The following is a 16,405-nucleotide window of genomic DNA, read 5'->3' as shown; positions in this document are numbered from 1 at the left end:
ATATATTTAAAATAAATTTTAAATTACGTGTTCATACATAAACTAATTTATTTGAACTAACCTGGAAAAAGAAATATGAAAGTCAATTAAAATATAAAACAGGAGATAAAGTTCTCCATTTTTCAAGTAATTGATGCATTTTGAGTGTATTTATTTAGTGGTTCATATAATTCTGCTTTTATTTCTAATTATGTCAGTTTCGGTCCTCCATACTGCAGAAGCCTGATAATCATCTATTCAGTCATATCAGGTGTTGGAGCAGAGAAACAAGTAAAACATGCAGGGCTGCGGCCCTCCAGGACCAGGACTGCCCATGCCTGATTTAGCAAGTTAGATTTTCCACTAACTCTGAAACCTGTTAGCAAACCAATTAGCATCCACTAAATTAAGTTTTGCCAACATTACGTCCACTAACAGCTAACTAACAAACTAACATCAACACGTTTGAGTCAGTCCTCCGCCTGAAGGAGACGATGACATGTGACAGACTGAGTGGCAGTCGTTTTAGCGGTTAGCATTTAGCTCTTATTGTTTGCTTCTGCCTATTTTTACTTGTTTAGTGGGAGCTTCTGCTAATTTCTTTTACGTTTATTACTTCAGTGTTAGCGAGGCTTTGTTAGCAAATTCTGAGAAAGTATCTAAGGTAGCAGTAGCGGGTTTAGACGTAAGTGTTGGTCTGTCGTACTATTGATTGGTCAAGGCAGACGATGGAGTTGTAGCTGAAATTCAGGGTGTGAAGCTCCAACCAAGGAAGCGCAGAGCTCAGGTCGCCTCCGCACGTCGACAGCAGCTCCTAAAATAAATAAATAAATAAAATTAAAAAAAAATTCTTAGCAGCCACAGAAATACTTCATTTGATGTTAGACTCATGTGGACAACAAAAAATAATTAAAAAAAAATAAGAAGAAGAAGTAGAAGAATATGGACGTACCTCCAGGGAGCTGAGGCTTTTTGTGCAAATAAAAACCTCCAGTTGAGAATAAACTCCTCTCAGTCCCTCCAGGAGGTGTGGAGGGATTCTCTTCAGCTGGTGAGGAGCAAACACAAAGAGGTCATTCATGACCAGATACTAAATAAAAGACGATGCATGAAAAAGATGCTCATAAACTACCTCCAAACACTTGAGAGACTTAAAAGGGAAAATTTTCACCACAGAGTCCAGGTGCACTCCTGGTTGGTGGATTAGCTGCATACAAGCACAGATTACTGTTAAAGAGACTCTTAACGTTATTAATAATCCAGAATATTTAGACGGCACATGATTTCTGACAGAAAGGTGAACTATTCCTCTAGCAGTGTATTTTATACACAAGTTGTACTACAAACAATGCAACAAAAGCAGTCAACGCAAAGAGACACGAGCTCCATGAACAGAACAGATCCAGCAGAGAGGCGGCAGGAACAAGATTACAAGCTAATCTTGAAATATATTTCCTACATCCTACACAACAAAACAGAGAAGGACATTCATGGAGAAAAAAAAACAAAAAGAAAAAAATTGTGTAGGTCTTCTGGACGGGTTCTTCTCTAATGAAACGTTTCGTCTCTTCTCCAAGAGACTTCTTCAGTCTGAGAGTTTCAGGCAAAATTCAGGCTTTTAAGCCCTGCCTCCATGTGACTGATACTCACATCACATGGCTATCGTTGACACCTAATTAACACTTATTGTTAACAGGGGGTGGAGTGATACTGGCAATAGCAGCGCTGTAGGAGGGGGACAACTGAAAGTGTCCCCTCCTACAGTGCTGCTATTGCCAGTATCACTCCACCCACATTAGAGAAGAACCCGTCCAGAYGACCTATACAATTTTTTTTGTTTTTGTTTTTTTACCTGGATTACTGAGATGCATCTGGACATTCATGGAGGACTTCAGTGGGTAATAATCACAGGAACCTTATATTTCAGACTTAGAAGGTCAGGTTACTGGAGGAAAGCTCTCAAAATGCAAAAGTTCTTCAACATTCAATCATACTGCTTTAGCTTCTGCTACTAATATACAATCACTTACTCTATAGTTTACTTGTATTTTTTTTTTTTGCTTGATTTCTCAGTTCACTAAGTCTATCACAGAGCTTAATTAGTTGTAGAATAAGAATTTTTAGACAAATAAACCAAGGTTGTTCAAACTTATAATTTTTTAAATAGCTTTTAGCTCAAACCACAGGTCTGTACAGAAAAGGTTTAGGGCCATAAAGCAAAAAACATATAAATAGACTTTTTTTTCATGAGTTCTGATTTTTGTTCCCTCAGAATTGGAGAAAAGTTAGGATTGCGACTTTAATCTTAGATTACAAAAATAGGACTCAAACAGTTGTCAAACAGCATGAGGTAAAAGATAATTGGTAGCAAAATGGTTTAGGATACACAATCTGTCACCAAATGTGAACATACATGTCAACTGTTTCATATCTACCAGCGTCCTTGGGTGTCCTGAAAGGCGCTTTATAAATAAAATGCATTATTATTACAAGGCCTCTAATCAGCAGCAGGAAAAATGACAAGAAATACTGTATATCTTCTGTCCAACACACGGGGGCAGAGTGGCACAGGACATTTGATGATGTTTCATTATTGAGAGGAAATATTGTTTAGGGTAGCTTGCACAAAATAATTAACGAACCACTAGAAGTACTTAAATCAAATTCTCACAAAGTAATCACTGGGCTTATGTCCACTTTACCATAAGAATGCACTCATATTGAAAATGTCCTGATGCATCTCAGTAATCCAGGTAGAAAAAAAAAAGTTTAGTGGGTCTTCTGGACAGTTTTTAACGAATGTGCCCGGGGACCAGATCTTGGGGTGAAAGATCGATTCACCCCAAGATCTGGTCCCCTCGGCACAAACAGAGTAATGTTGTATAAGTGCTAGGAGGGCCAGTTATACATCGGGGAAACAAAACAGCCACTGTTCAAAAGAATGGGCCAGCACAGAAGAACTACATCATCAGACCAGGACTCTACAGTTTATGCTACGTTCACACCGAACGCTTTTTGAGCCGCCAAAAAGCTCAAAACACCTCTCGTTGGATGCACTATGTTCAGACCGAAGAACGCACTAGTGTTCAGAACGAAGAACGCACTAGTGTTCAGACCGAAGAACGCACTAGTGTTCAGACCAGAACGAGAAGCAGCAGCAGCGGTTGTAGCGAGGTGTGGGAGGAGCGTGTCCTCGGCGGATGAATAAAGATAAAATAAAAGAAAATGGCTTTAATTTATTTACTAAAAAGCAAGTGAACATTGCGCACAGCAGATAATTAACTCACCAGATGATTTAGAGGCGATTTGCTCTGCGCCCCTTCCGCCTTCCTTGCGCGCCGCCCAAAACGTACGTGATGCGACGCACGACCCCTAGAGGCGCGTCCTCATAGGCTACATTCACACTGCAGGTCTTAATGCTCAGTTCCGATTTTTTGAAAAAATCCCATCTTTTTGTGTGAACGTTCACATTACATTTTAAATGTGACCTGCATCAGACCCCTGTGTGAACGCTACACAGCAATGATGTGACACGCATGCGCAGTAAAAGACGTGACGTCTCATCAGCCGGCTTGTTTGTTTACAGAGCTAGCATGGATGCTACACTACTTTTTGCACATCGACTCAGATGTTGTTTAATCAGAGCCGATTAAATTATTATCTGACCTGCTTCTTTAGTCAGTGTTTATATCTGAAGCTGCCTCTGACCGGGATGCTCCAATGAAGCTTTTTTTTTTTTTTTTTTTTGAACGAATCTACGAGCTGGAAAAAAGTATCGACCAAGTATCGAACGTTAGGATCGATACTCTCCGCGACCCAGGCTGGACATGTTATTATCAAACTATCTACGTGGAAAATGAAAAGTAAAAAGATGAAGCAACTGGACTTGTGTTTTGGAGCTGTAAACACACGGAGCTGCAGATTTAAACAGCGAGACTTGAGGTTAGTGTCTTATCGATCCTTCACCCCCTCCTCCTGATGAAAAAGTCAGATGAATGTGACATGAGCGTTCACACTGCAGTCACTTTGAAAACATCAGATATATATCCGATTTAAAACCACATACTGAAACGGCCTGGGTCAGATTTGAAAAAATCGGATTTGTCTCGTTCAGACTGTCATAAAAAAATCGGATATGAGTCAGATGGGTCAAAAAAATCGGATTTGGGTCAGATTTGCCTGCAGTGTGAACGTAGCCATAGACTTTGCATGTGAATTGGTCACTCCTGCCGCTCAAAACCCGTTCGGTGTGAACGTACCATTACACTCATCTACAGCAATGATTCCCAACCGGAGGTGCGTGTACCCCTTGGGGTGCGCGAGAATATTACAGGGGGTATGTGGAAAAATTCCTCAGGTGTGTAAAAAAGTAAATAAATAAAGACTGATATGTAGGGCCCTATGATTTCTGTAATGCAGAAAATGCAGAATCATGGAATTGACACAAAATGGAATCCAGTATAAAACGTGGAATCTCATGGAACACACTATTTTGGACGCTGCCGTTTTCTGCACCAGCCATTCCCTGGTTTATTTATTTTATTACTTAATCACGTTCAAGGCAACGTTTTTATTTTTATATTTAATTTGAGTAAAAAAATGAAATGCCTGAGAATTAAATATTCTGGGTGTTAAATAAATAATTTTCAATAAATAATCAGCTGTTGTACATTATAGTTTTGGAGAATCATCATTACGTTTGACTGAAGGGGTAGTAGTGGTATGACAAAATGGCTCGGGGTTACACAAGTCTAAAAAGGTTGGGAACCACTGATCTACAGGCCAGCGGTCACTCTTTCAGGGATGAAGATGTTCTCATTCTTGATAGAGAGGAACGTTGGTTTGAGAGGAGTAAAGGAAGCCATCTTTGTGAAGAAAAACCGTCCACCATTAAACAGAGGTGGAGGCCTTCGTGTCCAGTTGTCCCCCTCTTACAATGTGGTTACTGTGAGTTTAACTCAACCCTCTGTGAGCAATAGAGATAATCAGGGCACCAACGATCTATTGTTAGGCTGATGGTCCCCTTTTGAATGTGAACAAACAGTTTTGACTGTCATCATTAAAACTGTTTGTCCACCATGTGGAGGCACTGATCCTCAGACTGAAGAAGTCTCTTGGAGGAGAGACGAAGCGTTTCATTAAAGAACAAACTGTCCAGAAGACTAACTTCATCTTTTTTTGACATATTGAAAAGCAATACAAACATTTGTGAAGGTGATAAATTTAAATATTCAACTCCAGGGTTGCTTGTGTTTTGGGTCATTGTCCATCTGTATTATGAAACGACCACCTATCAGTTTGGCTGAATCTGATCTCACAGTTTGTCTCTGAATACCTCTGAATCCATCCAGCCATGCATGTCCAAGCCGTCACACTTCATCCACCATGTGTTACAGATGATGTGGTTTGCTCTGGCTCGTGAGCTTTTTGCTCCATGGTAGGAAACCGGAGTACCAAGAGAAATCCCATGCATGCATGGAGAGAACATGCAAACTCCACGCAGGGAGGTTTCTGGCCGAGACTCGTTCCAGCAACCTTCTTGCTGAGAGGCAACAGCTCTACCAACTGTGCCGCCATGAGCTGATGTTACGTTCACACAGCTTAGGTTGAGATATAGCCTTTTTAGTGGAACCTTGAAAACAACTTTAAGCGTGATCACTTGTGATATTTTTAAATCTTGAACGAGGCAACAAATGAGACGAACAGAGCAAGGATTCGAACCCGCCAACCCACCGGTAACAGGACAAACCCGTTCATGCAGGCTGAAGTCAATGAAACAGTTCCTGAAGGGAGCCCACCTTGAGGGAGACGGTCTTCTGCAGGACGTCGAAGAGGAACTGCAGCTGTAACAGGGCGGCGGTGTCGGCAGGGTGCGAGGGCAGCGCCAGGAACCCGTGCTGCTGGCTCCGAGACAGCAGGTACTGCTCAAACAGCCGAGTCAGCTGCTGCAGGCTGGCAGCCGGCAGCGTCAGAGTGCTGCTGCCGTCCAGCACCACGTCGCCTGCAGAGCAGAGCAGCTCCGTTTTCATTCTACATAAACACTTCTGAGCGTTTCAGCAAACTGGACCTTCTCAGTACTCTGACACAAAAAGACAGGCAGCTGCTTCATGGTAAACGGATTAGAAAAATTTATTATTCAAAAGTGTACGCTGTTTACTAATATTCTTCAAGGATGATCTAGTCTGGGTTAATAATTTACCATGAACTTTAATTGATTTCTTACTACAACCGAGTCACATTTGGTGTCAACCTGATTCAAGATGGACGCCACAACAACTGACAACAGAAAACACAAGAGTGGCTCTAATTCAGTCAGTTTTACAGATTTTAGCTTAGATTATTTGGTGAGATAGTTGTTCCACGTTGTGCAACATCTTTGCTTCAAACTTTGGAGTAAACCCTGTTTGTCTGTCAGCAAAATATCTCATGAACCAAGGAAAACCACTGGGTAGGTCTTTATTTTAGGATGCAGTAACTTCCTGTGTGCACATGAACCGCACGCAACTTGTTCCACAATTTTTGTACTATTTCAGCAAAACATATTTCAAAATGTACAGGTTGTTCCAGCAGGTTATACTTTGAGATATTTAAGCTCTTTAGGCCACATTTTGTCTCATTAAAAATTAATAGAGCTGTCTTCAACAACCTTATTCTTCAAAATAGTTAAATCTTTCCTGCACTTTAACTTCCTGTCCTAATTTTAACCTCCTTCAACTTTTCCCCCCAATACTCGCCCTTTTTATGCTTTTTCAGCTATCTTTCTGCTGTTTTCAGCCATTGCGCTAATTTAATTTTTATACTCCTTTCATCCTCTTGTAGCTTTGTTCAAAGTTTAACCATGTCCTTCACATCTAAACGTTCAGCTCTTTTCAGGCTCAATAAAGTCAATCTATAAAATCTGTCCACCATCTTGCCCCTCCTTACATGTCCGACCTCGCACACATCTCCATCCCCTCCCGTGTCCTGAAAGGCGCTTTTCAAATAAAATTATTATTATTATAAATATCAATAATTGATTGTATGTGTTGGACGTAGTGTAAGTTTAACAGAATAAATTGATTTTTTTCCCTTTCTTAGTAGAACGTTGCATTTGAAAACAATGTTTAAATTATGTTTTAGCTGTTACCAGTAAAAACAGCTAAACTGAAAGCAGCTGCAAGCCTTCCTTACGAATGAGGTTTTTCTACTTAAAAACAGGTTTTGGTGATTTTGGACTGTTGCATAAAACAAAGACTTGGAAGAAAGGTCAATGAAGTTTGTTGACCTTTCTTCTAGCACTTGAGTTTTTTATACTTTTTTTCATCTGTTTTCTGCAGTTTGAGCTACTTGGCTAATTTTAGTCATTTTCAGCTAAATTCACCTTTTTGTGATACATTTAGCTTTTAACTGCTTCATTTAGCAAACACATGCTTTTTCTGCCTCTTCCTGTGCTAGATTCAGCTTTAGCTACGACTTAGAAACTTTTCTGATATTTTCAGATTTTTTGTAGTATTTACAAGTTTTTGTACATCTTTATTTTTCTACAAAAATCGTTCAGCATTAAGCATTCACAAATCTCTCTTTTTTTAAAGGGATCCCCGATTAGTTGTAACATCAGACTTTATTTGATAATCATATATTTTAACTGTAAAATAAAGACTGTAAAAATACTGTAGGATGTTTAGTTTTTATCATTTTTAAACTAAAAGTTTTAAAATATTTTACACGGACGAAACCATTATATTTACACACAAAGCATTCTGGGTAAATGATGACATCAACAAGGTCATCYGTGCGAGGCTGCTAGCGAGCTATATCCACCCTGAAGGTTAATCTTGGACAATATCTGATGATCGACTCTTTTAAATGAAACCAGAGAGCGTTGACAGAGAGGAGAAGGTAGAAATGACTCAGCCTGGAACTGAAAATATGGATGGAGGACCTCAGTTTAGCTTGTCTGTCACGCTAGCGCTGAGCTAATACATATAAGGCAATATAGAGTCAGTGCTAGCACAAAGGCTAACAGGCTAAGCTGAGGTTCTTCTTCCATGAAGCAGCTCTGTTGTCCTCCATCCATATTTTCAGTTKCAGGCTGAGTCATTTCTACCTTCTCCTCTCTGTCAACGCTCTCTGGTTTCATTTAAAAGAGTCGATCATCAGATATTGTCCAAGATTAACCTTCAGGGTGGATATAGCTCGCTCACATCGATGACCTGTCTACGTCATCATTTACCCAGAATGCTTTGTGTGTAAATAAAATGGCTCCGTCCGTGTTAAAATATAGTTTTAAAAAATTACAAAACTGAACATCCTACAGTATTTTTACAGTCTTTATTGTACAGTTCAAATATATGTTTATCAAATAAAGTCTAATGTTACCACTAATCAGGGATCCCTTTAAATCTTTTTGATCAAATTTGAGCTTTTTCAGGGTTTTTAACCGCTTTTCTCTTTCTTAAACTGTAAATGTTTGAATATTTACATTTTTCTTTTTCTATCAAAGCTTTGCAAATCTAGAATCTACAGCTGTGTCAAACATAAAGTCTTATTTGTACGTGCTTATTATTTTAATTCTACAGCAAAAACAGCTGGACATTCTTCATTTGCTATTAGTTTCTATTTATATTAGAGCTTTGACATGATGCCCTATTTTACAGATTAAAATAAATAAATAAATAAAAACTATTCTTGCATTAAAAAGTTTAATGTCATTGCAACGTACCGTTGTTACGGAGAAGTGTGGCCAGACTGGACACAAGAGAAGACTGACCAGTGTGGGACACAGCCATCCTGTAAACACAAACACAACCATAATGATGCTAAAACCACATTTTTATACAAAACAAACGCTTTGGATATTGAAACAGATAATATCTATTAAACCCTTTTCCAGGAACTGTTTTTACCACCCGTGCACAGTGTAGTCAGATTAAAAACACAATAATAATAATAATAATAATAATAATAATAAATCACTAAGATTGGCTGCTATAGGCACAGCTAAAATAGCTCAGCTAGCTAGGTGTATATTTCCGGTCAAACAGACTAAAGAACAAACCTGCTCGGTGACAAGAATAAAACAAACAGCTAACATCCAGGTCTTCTTTCGGAGGGAGAAAACAAAAGCATGTTTATTCATTAACGTAAAGAACCAACGAGGTTTCAGGAATTAGTTTTGCCCAGTAATGTTGACATCTTGCAGCTGTCACATGACGCCTCTACGGTGGCCCCGATGGACCAGAAGGTATGATAATGCGGTATGGTAGGCCGTTTTAACATAAAATCGGTCTCGTCTGACTATTAGTAAACATGATTTTAGATATCTGTTTTCATTAAGAAAAATTACATTTTGACTATCCTGAATAATAATTTAAGATATCTGCATTTATATTCTGACTAGTCAGAATGTGTCGAAGAACAATTCAAGGTATCTGGAATTTTGGCAAGTCAAAATGTAACTCCAGATGTCCTGAATGATGTCCGTGGATTTGTCATCTGAAGCGTCAAACATCCATGATTTACAATTCACGATATCTCAAATACGACTGTTCATAAACGAATTTCATATATCTGTAAAGTTGTAAAGCCGATTTTATGTTCAAAGGGCCTGCCATACTCAGAAGTGGCAGATTTGTTTCCTTCACTAAAGTCAACCAAAAACTTAAAGCGTCAACCAAAAGTTTGAGATTCAGCCAAAAGGTTAATTTTTTTTTGCAAAAAACGTTTTGATAGGTTTTTTTTTTTGATAGAAATAGTTTTTTTTTTATTTGGTTGATAAAACATTTTTTTTGGTTGAAATTATTTTTTTATATTAAAACTGCTTTTTTAGTTTGGTTGAAATTATTATTTTTTTTGGTTGAAAATATTAATTTTGATTGAATTTATTTTTTGTTTGGTTGAAAAAAATTTTTTGATTGAAATTATTTTTTTTGATTGAAGATGCTTTTTGTTTGATTGAATCATAAAAACACAAATTTACCTCCATAAGACAGACGTGTCATAGAGAGAAAAAGTCATGATTATAAGATACTAAATGATGATTATGAGGTACTAAGTCGTGATTTTAAACATCGTGACTACTATTAAGTTATAAATATTTCTGGAGGCAACAAAACATGTTGAACATTTTCTGGCAAGCCCAAATAAGGATGAATTTCTCAAACAGTCGAGTTGCTATAAAAATAGCATCCCAAATATTCATCAGTATTAAGTTACACATAGAGAAATCCAGACCATTTTAAATAAGAATATCCATTTTTCCCCAGTCCAAACTAAATAAATGAAAAGCACTACCTCAGGCGACCACTAGGTGGCAGACTTCAACAAGGACCTCAGACAACCTTTAGTTGTAGAAGGTCAAACAAAGTTTTCTTTGGAGGCAGAAAGAACATTTAATCCGGCCCAGCATTTATTCTGTATAAAACAAAAACATCTGCAGCGTGTATTCTGATGATTACTTGTTTCCACTTCACCCTGCAAAGAATTCCTGCACTTCTTAGCTTTAAAACAAACACAAACACTTGAGGTATTAAACGAGCATATTAACTTGGGTCTTTCCTCATAAATGTCAGTCCATGCCATTAATAATGATAATGACCTACAAAATAAATACAAACAGGGCATAAAGTGAAATATTTCTGAACGGCAGGCAAAATAAAGCTGATGACATCAATGTCTCAGATGGGGAAAATTTAAGTTCCTAACTTCATTATCTAGGTTCTAAATCTGCAACAACTGCACAAAGAGGAAAGTCATCCGAAAAGCAGTTTTCATCAGGTTTTTATTAGGTTTTATTGGGGAACACTGCGGCTTCATAACAGATACCTCACGGTGATTTGCATTAGCAAATAAAGCGAGAAGTTTCCTAAATTGCACACATATCCCTCGTTGCTACGGGTAGCAAACAAAAACTTGGACATATACACATGTTCAAAAACAAAAGCTTGCACACACGCTAGCATTTTTTCCATTTGGAACGTGTGAAGGTAGCATTTCCAAGTACGGATTTATGTACTGTAATTTGGTAAACATTTCCATTCAGTAAGATGCAGCAGAATGCGCTCGCTGAAGGGACTCGTGCATTTTTGGTCTGTCGGGCCTGCGTGAAAACCAGTTCTGACAGCTAGTTAGTTACAAAATGAGCTCATAGTCCAGCTGTATGTGTTGTAGGTGTGACATGGTTTTATCCAGACTGACTAATTATGTAATCTGTTTAACTTTTCCTCCACTTATAGGGCAAGGGCTCAGTGGAAGCTCTACGGGCGATATGAGAAAATGGGAGCACAAGAGTGTGTTTTTAAACATTATCAGCTGTTAAGAGCTCAACAAAAGCAGAATTAATGGTACCATTTAGGGTTTTATTGCTTCACAAACATTTAAAGGGATCCCCGATTAGTTGTAACATTAGACTTTATTTGATAAACATATATTTTAACTGTAAAATAAAGACTGTAAAATACTGTAGGCTGTTTAGTTTTTATCATTTTTTTTTTAATATATTTTAACATGGACAGAGCTATTTTATTTACACACAAAGCATTCTGGGTAATTGATGACGTGGATAGGTCCTCAGTGTGAGCGAGCTATATCCACCCTGAAGGTTAATCTTGGACAATATCTGATGATCGACTCTTTTAAATGAAACCAGAGAGCGTTGACAGAGAGGAGAAGGTAGAAATGACTCAGTCTGTAACTGAAAATATGGATGTAGGACCTCAGTTTAGCTTGTTTGTCGCGCTAGCACTGAGCTAATACATATAAGGCAATATAGGCTGTGTCCAAAACGACAGGCCGGGTCCTCCGGAGGACCCAGACTCCCCGGTCGCGGCAGGCCGGGTCCTTGGCAGACCGGGAAGACCGGAAAAAAAGAGGCTGTGAATTTGGACGGTCTAGCCTCCCCTCCTTACCCCGGCATACATCATGTCTCCTAGCAACTGTGACGACGCTAAACAAGCAAACTTAAATCAAAACTAGAAAAATATCAATACATTAGCATTATTAATATCACAAAACTGTAAAATTAACTTAAAGGTAACATTTGAAGAACTAATTGACCCGCTGTAGGTGCATGTTTATTTCACGTTTTTTTACAACAAAAATAATATTTAAAAACACGTCCATACAAATGATAAAAGTATTAGAATTACAACAGCTAAAATTTTTTAATTTTTATATCGCCATATTTTTATTTAAAACATATTCTTTTCTCTCGCTTTGTCCGCCATTACTAGCATAAAAAAAATCTCTGGTCGGGCCGCAATGCATTATGGGATATGCTGGGCCGGGAAGGGTCCATCAGACCTGTCCTTCGATTCGGTCCAAAGGAAGGACGTATTTGTCGGCCGCATCGGAGGAGTCTTCGGTTTTGGACGGCCTTCATCGCAGCGCTTGTGACGTATGCAGCCGACAAATTCGACCTTCGGAGGACCTGGCCTGCCGTTTTGAACACAGCCATAGCGTCAGCATTAGCGTGAAGGCTAACAGGCTAAGCTGAGGTTCTTCTTCCATGAAGCAGCTCTGTTGTCCTCCATCTATATTTTCAGTTACAGGCTGAGTCATTTCTACCTTCTCCTCTCTGTCAACGCTCTCTGGTTTCATTTAAAAGAGTCGATCATCAGATATTGTCCAAGATTAACCTTCAGGGTGGATATAGCTCGCTAGCAGCCTCACACCTATCCACATCATCATTTACCCAGAATGCTTTGCATGTAAACAAAATGGCCCCGTCTGTGTAATATATTTTTAAATTTTTGGTTTGAAAATAGTAAAAACTAATCTGGGGTCCCTTTAAATAAATTTGTGTTGATTTAGATTGGGTCAGAAATTCAGTTTTGTACCTATACTGAGAGAAATCTTCATTCTTATCAGTTAAACTTAGTCAAATATGACAATGTGTTTGGATTAAAAATGCTAATTAAAAGTGCTTTTTTCATTGTTCAGAGACACCAGGCCTTCAAATCCAGTTAACAAATAGGAGAACTATAGGGGGTGTCTCAATACCAGTTTTTATCAAACCAAGTACAAGTATTTCAGTGTGGGTACTTGTCAATACCAAGTACTAACTCCAATTACGTACAAAGACATAATGACTTTGAAAACACATTTTTTTTATTTAGATCAAAGTGGCTCTTTTTCTTTATAGGCCTACAGCTACTCAAATTATACATACAGTATGATACGTTGCAACATTTTAAAATAAATGAAAATAACAAGATTTTCTTTCAACTAGTATAAATTTCTTAAACATGGAGCTGACAATTTTTTCACTTGAAACGTAAACTGTAACACATTAAATGGAATATCAATACCAGTATCCCAGTATTGAGAATGGTTCCATTGTTTGAGTATTCATAAAAAATGCTTGTATCAAGTCCAACAAGAACACTACTAATTCTAAGACTTTCATTACAATCTGTCCAGAGGTTCATGAAATATTTTGCTAACACGACAAACTGTGTCCCCTCAGTCCACTTTTGATTTGAAACCTTCTTCCATCTGTGTGGAGTTTAGCCACTGATTCTGTTTGTTTAATAACGCCACAGGCAGGAATTTCCTTGGTGAGGATTACTTCGCACACATGGGCCTTTTTGGATGATTAGCAAGCGAGCATCCCAGACTCAAATTCTCACCTCCTTCCTGGGATCTTTTTTATAAATGGTATATATAAAAAAAACAAAAAACAGCAGGCCTTCTCTCCTGCTTCTTTTCCATCCACAGGTTTCACAAAAATGACGTGAGGTTCTGTGCGCAAACAAAACCTCCAGGTATCCACCTGAGTCGCACTGCCTTTAGAGACGCAGCTGAAACGGCCCCTTTCTCCAATCATGCTCTCATGTGAAGCTCGAGGATCGTAAGGCCAAATAACATTAAAACAGGGCACGCACCCACAAAACAAAATCTTCTCTGCATTTATATCGGCGTGGGTTAGGTTTCACTCGCCGCATCTATTTCTGGCTCCCTGGATAAACACCTATTAGCTGGCCACACTGGACGGGGTTAATGGGAGCTTGTCTTGCGGCCAAAGCAACGACACCTCAAGGCTTGGCCTCACCGATCGATTGGAAAAATGGCCGTGGACACGCACAGTGGCGTTACTGTACAAACGTGCCTGAGCTGGGAGAAGGTGGTAAGTTTTTATTGAGTGTTAATTGACATTTAAACCACGGGGGGGGCTCATCCATGTAAGGAATGCTCTGGACATAGCCCTTTTGCTTGTTCGTTTGCTCAAAGTCGGAGACGCTGCTGATTGACATAAACATGCTGCAACATGGTTGATCCTGCTGAAGCTTTAAGAAGGTGGCCAGTATTCGTTGAAATAGTATTGAGCACAAAATCACATCTATTTTCATTCAAGTTATTCCAGGGAGGAACTTTGAGCTGCCAAAAAACCAAATGGAGATTTTGCATCTTCTTCAAAAAGGCAGTTGGAATGCTCAAAATGATAATACAATACAATTAGATCTATGCAATAAAAGATACAATTCAACATAATATGATAAAACGGGATACATAATGTGATCCATTATACTACAATACAATACAAACTGATACATTATGGTTTGTCTAAACGCGCTTCTTCCTTTCAGTGGGAGTCACTGACACCCATATCTGGCAGTCACAGTGTGAGGGGCGCGGTACACCCTGGACTGGTCACCAGTCCATCACAGGGAGCAAAATAGTTTGAAAATACAATGCAATACAATAGCACGCATTGTAACACAGTACAAGACACAATCTAGTATATGATGCAATGATATGGAAGAATGTGAGACAATACCATACAATACAGTATGATGCCATGCCAGGTTGAAGTTGTTCATCTTTCAACTGCTCTTTGGGTACAATACAAGATTATAAATTATATTATGTACGATATGACACAATATTATACATTATGATAAAAAATGACACAATACAGTACAATCATACATTATAACATATAATATCCATCTTCATCTTCTGCCACTTATCCATAGATCATGGAGACAACAGGTCGAGGAGAGAAACCCAGACAGCCCTTTCCCCAGCAATACTGTAAGAAAATCCGTATTCAATAAACTGAAGTCGATATTAAAAACACAATTGTTAAATAACATGATTTGTAGAAGGAATTAAACCATACAACACCAGAACTCTGGATCTGAGTGAGGTTTATTGTCACTCAAGCTGACAGGAAACCAACACTGCCGGAAAACCAGGAAGTTCATATATATATCCACCTTCTTCAATGCCTGCGTTCACCCCCTACTGACCTACGGCTGAATCACAGGCATTCAGACAAAATCCTCAGCTACTGTCATCACAACGTTTGATTATGTGTTGTCACATATTTTGGACAAGAAACTAACCTATATCAATCAAAACATAATAGATTAAACACTGTCAACATTACAAAAAGGAAAACCTAAGAATATAGTGTTGTGCTTTTAACATCAGTACTAACCTCTAATAACTTTAAATCTCTTCAATACTTTCCTTTGTCTTGGGGGACCCTGTTGGGGGTGAGGCATTTCTAGGCTAGAGAAGATACAAGTTCCGGTTTTTCCAACCAGTGAGGTGTGCCCGAAACATCTCTAAAGGGAGGTGTCCAGGAGACATCTTAATCAGATGCCCAAACTACCTCAAATGACTCCTATAAATGCGGAGGAGTAGCGGCTTTACTCTGAGTTCTCCCTGGATAACATTTTTCTTTGGTGGCCTGGAGGCAGTTTGCCAGATGCACGGGCCATCAACACTACCAAACAACAACTGGGCCAGTTGTGGAACTGACAGATCTGACTGGACAACATATACCAAACTAGACCAGTTCTGGACTGCCATCATCCAAACAGAGCCATCATTGCTAGACTTGGTCCACATCCAGTTGACAAACTCCTCACCCTATCTCTAAGGCTGAGCCTGACCACCCTACAAAGGAAGCTCAATTCGACTGCTTGTATCTGGGATCTCATTCTTTAGGTCATGATTCACACATCATGATTATATATGAGGGTTGAAATGTAGACAGACCAGTAAATCGAGAGCTTTGCCTTTCGACTCAGTTCTTTCTTCACCATGACTGACTGAAGCAACATGCTCATCACTGAGGATAAGGCCACAATCTGTCGATCCATCTCCCGTTACATCTTACCGTCACTCGTGAACAAGACATCCAGATACTTAAATTCCTGCACTTGAGGCAAAAACTCTCCCCCTGACCTGGAGGGGGTATTCCACCCTTTTCCAGTCAAGAACCATGGCCTCAGACTTTGAGGAACTGACTCTCATCCCAGCCACTTCACACTCTGCTGCAAACCGCCCCAGTGCACGATGAAGGTCTTGGCCTGAAGACGCCAACAAAACCACATCATCTGCATATATATATATATACACTCACCGGCCACTTTATTAGGTACACCACGCTAGTAACGGGTTGGACCCCCTTTTGCCTTCAGAACTGCCTCAATTC

At 39.0% G+C, this 16,405-nt stretch overlaps 1 protein-coding gene across 3 annotated transcripts in view; it reads right to left on the bottom strand.

Annotated features, from left to right (window-relative positions):
• stk11ip (serine/threonine kinase 11 interacting protein) overlaps positions 1-16,405 on the bottom strand; it is a 100,036-nt gene that overhangs the window by 79,397 nt on the left and 4,234 nt on the right. The window contains exons 1-6 of one of the 3 annotated variants that reach the window (XM_014020705.1): positions 9,017-9,191; positions 8,681-8,748; positions 5,778-5,980; positions 1,112-1,186; positions 932-1,027; positions 686-793 (exon numbers count right to left, since the gene is read on the bottom strand). In XM_014020705.1, coding sequence (XP_013876159.1) covers positions 686-793; positions 932-1,027; positions 1,112-1,186; positions 5,778-5,980; positions 8,681-8,747 — 549 coding nt within the window. In that variant the 5' untranslated portion in view covers position 8,748; positions 9,017-9,191. Of the gene's footprint in view, positions 1-685; positions 794-931; positions 1,028-1,111; positions 1,187-5,712; positions 5,752-5,777; positions 5,981-8,680; positions 8,749-9,016; positions 9,192-16,405 lie in introns of those variants that run through there. The other 2 variants (XM_014020707.1, XM_014020706.1) reach the window with 2 other exon arrangements.

Source organism: Austrofundulus limnaeus, unplaced genomic scaffold (genome assembly GCF_001266775.1).
Source record: "Austrofundulus limnaeus strain Quisiro unplaced genomic scaffold, Austrofundulus_limnaeus-1.0 Scaffold264, whole genome shotgun sequence".
Classification (NCBI taxonomy): domain Eukaryota; kingdom Metazoa; phylum Chordata; class Actinopteri; order Cyprinodontiformes; family Rivulidae; genus Austrofundulus; species Austrofundulus limnaeus.
The sequence above is the reverse complement of the archived record's forward strand: the minus strand, read 5'-3'. Positions and strand labels throughout refer to the sequence as shown.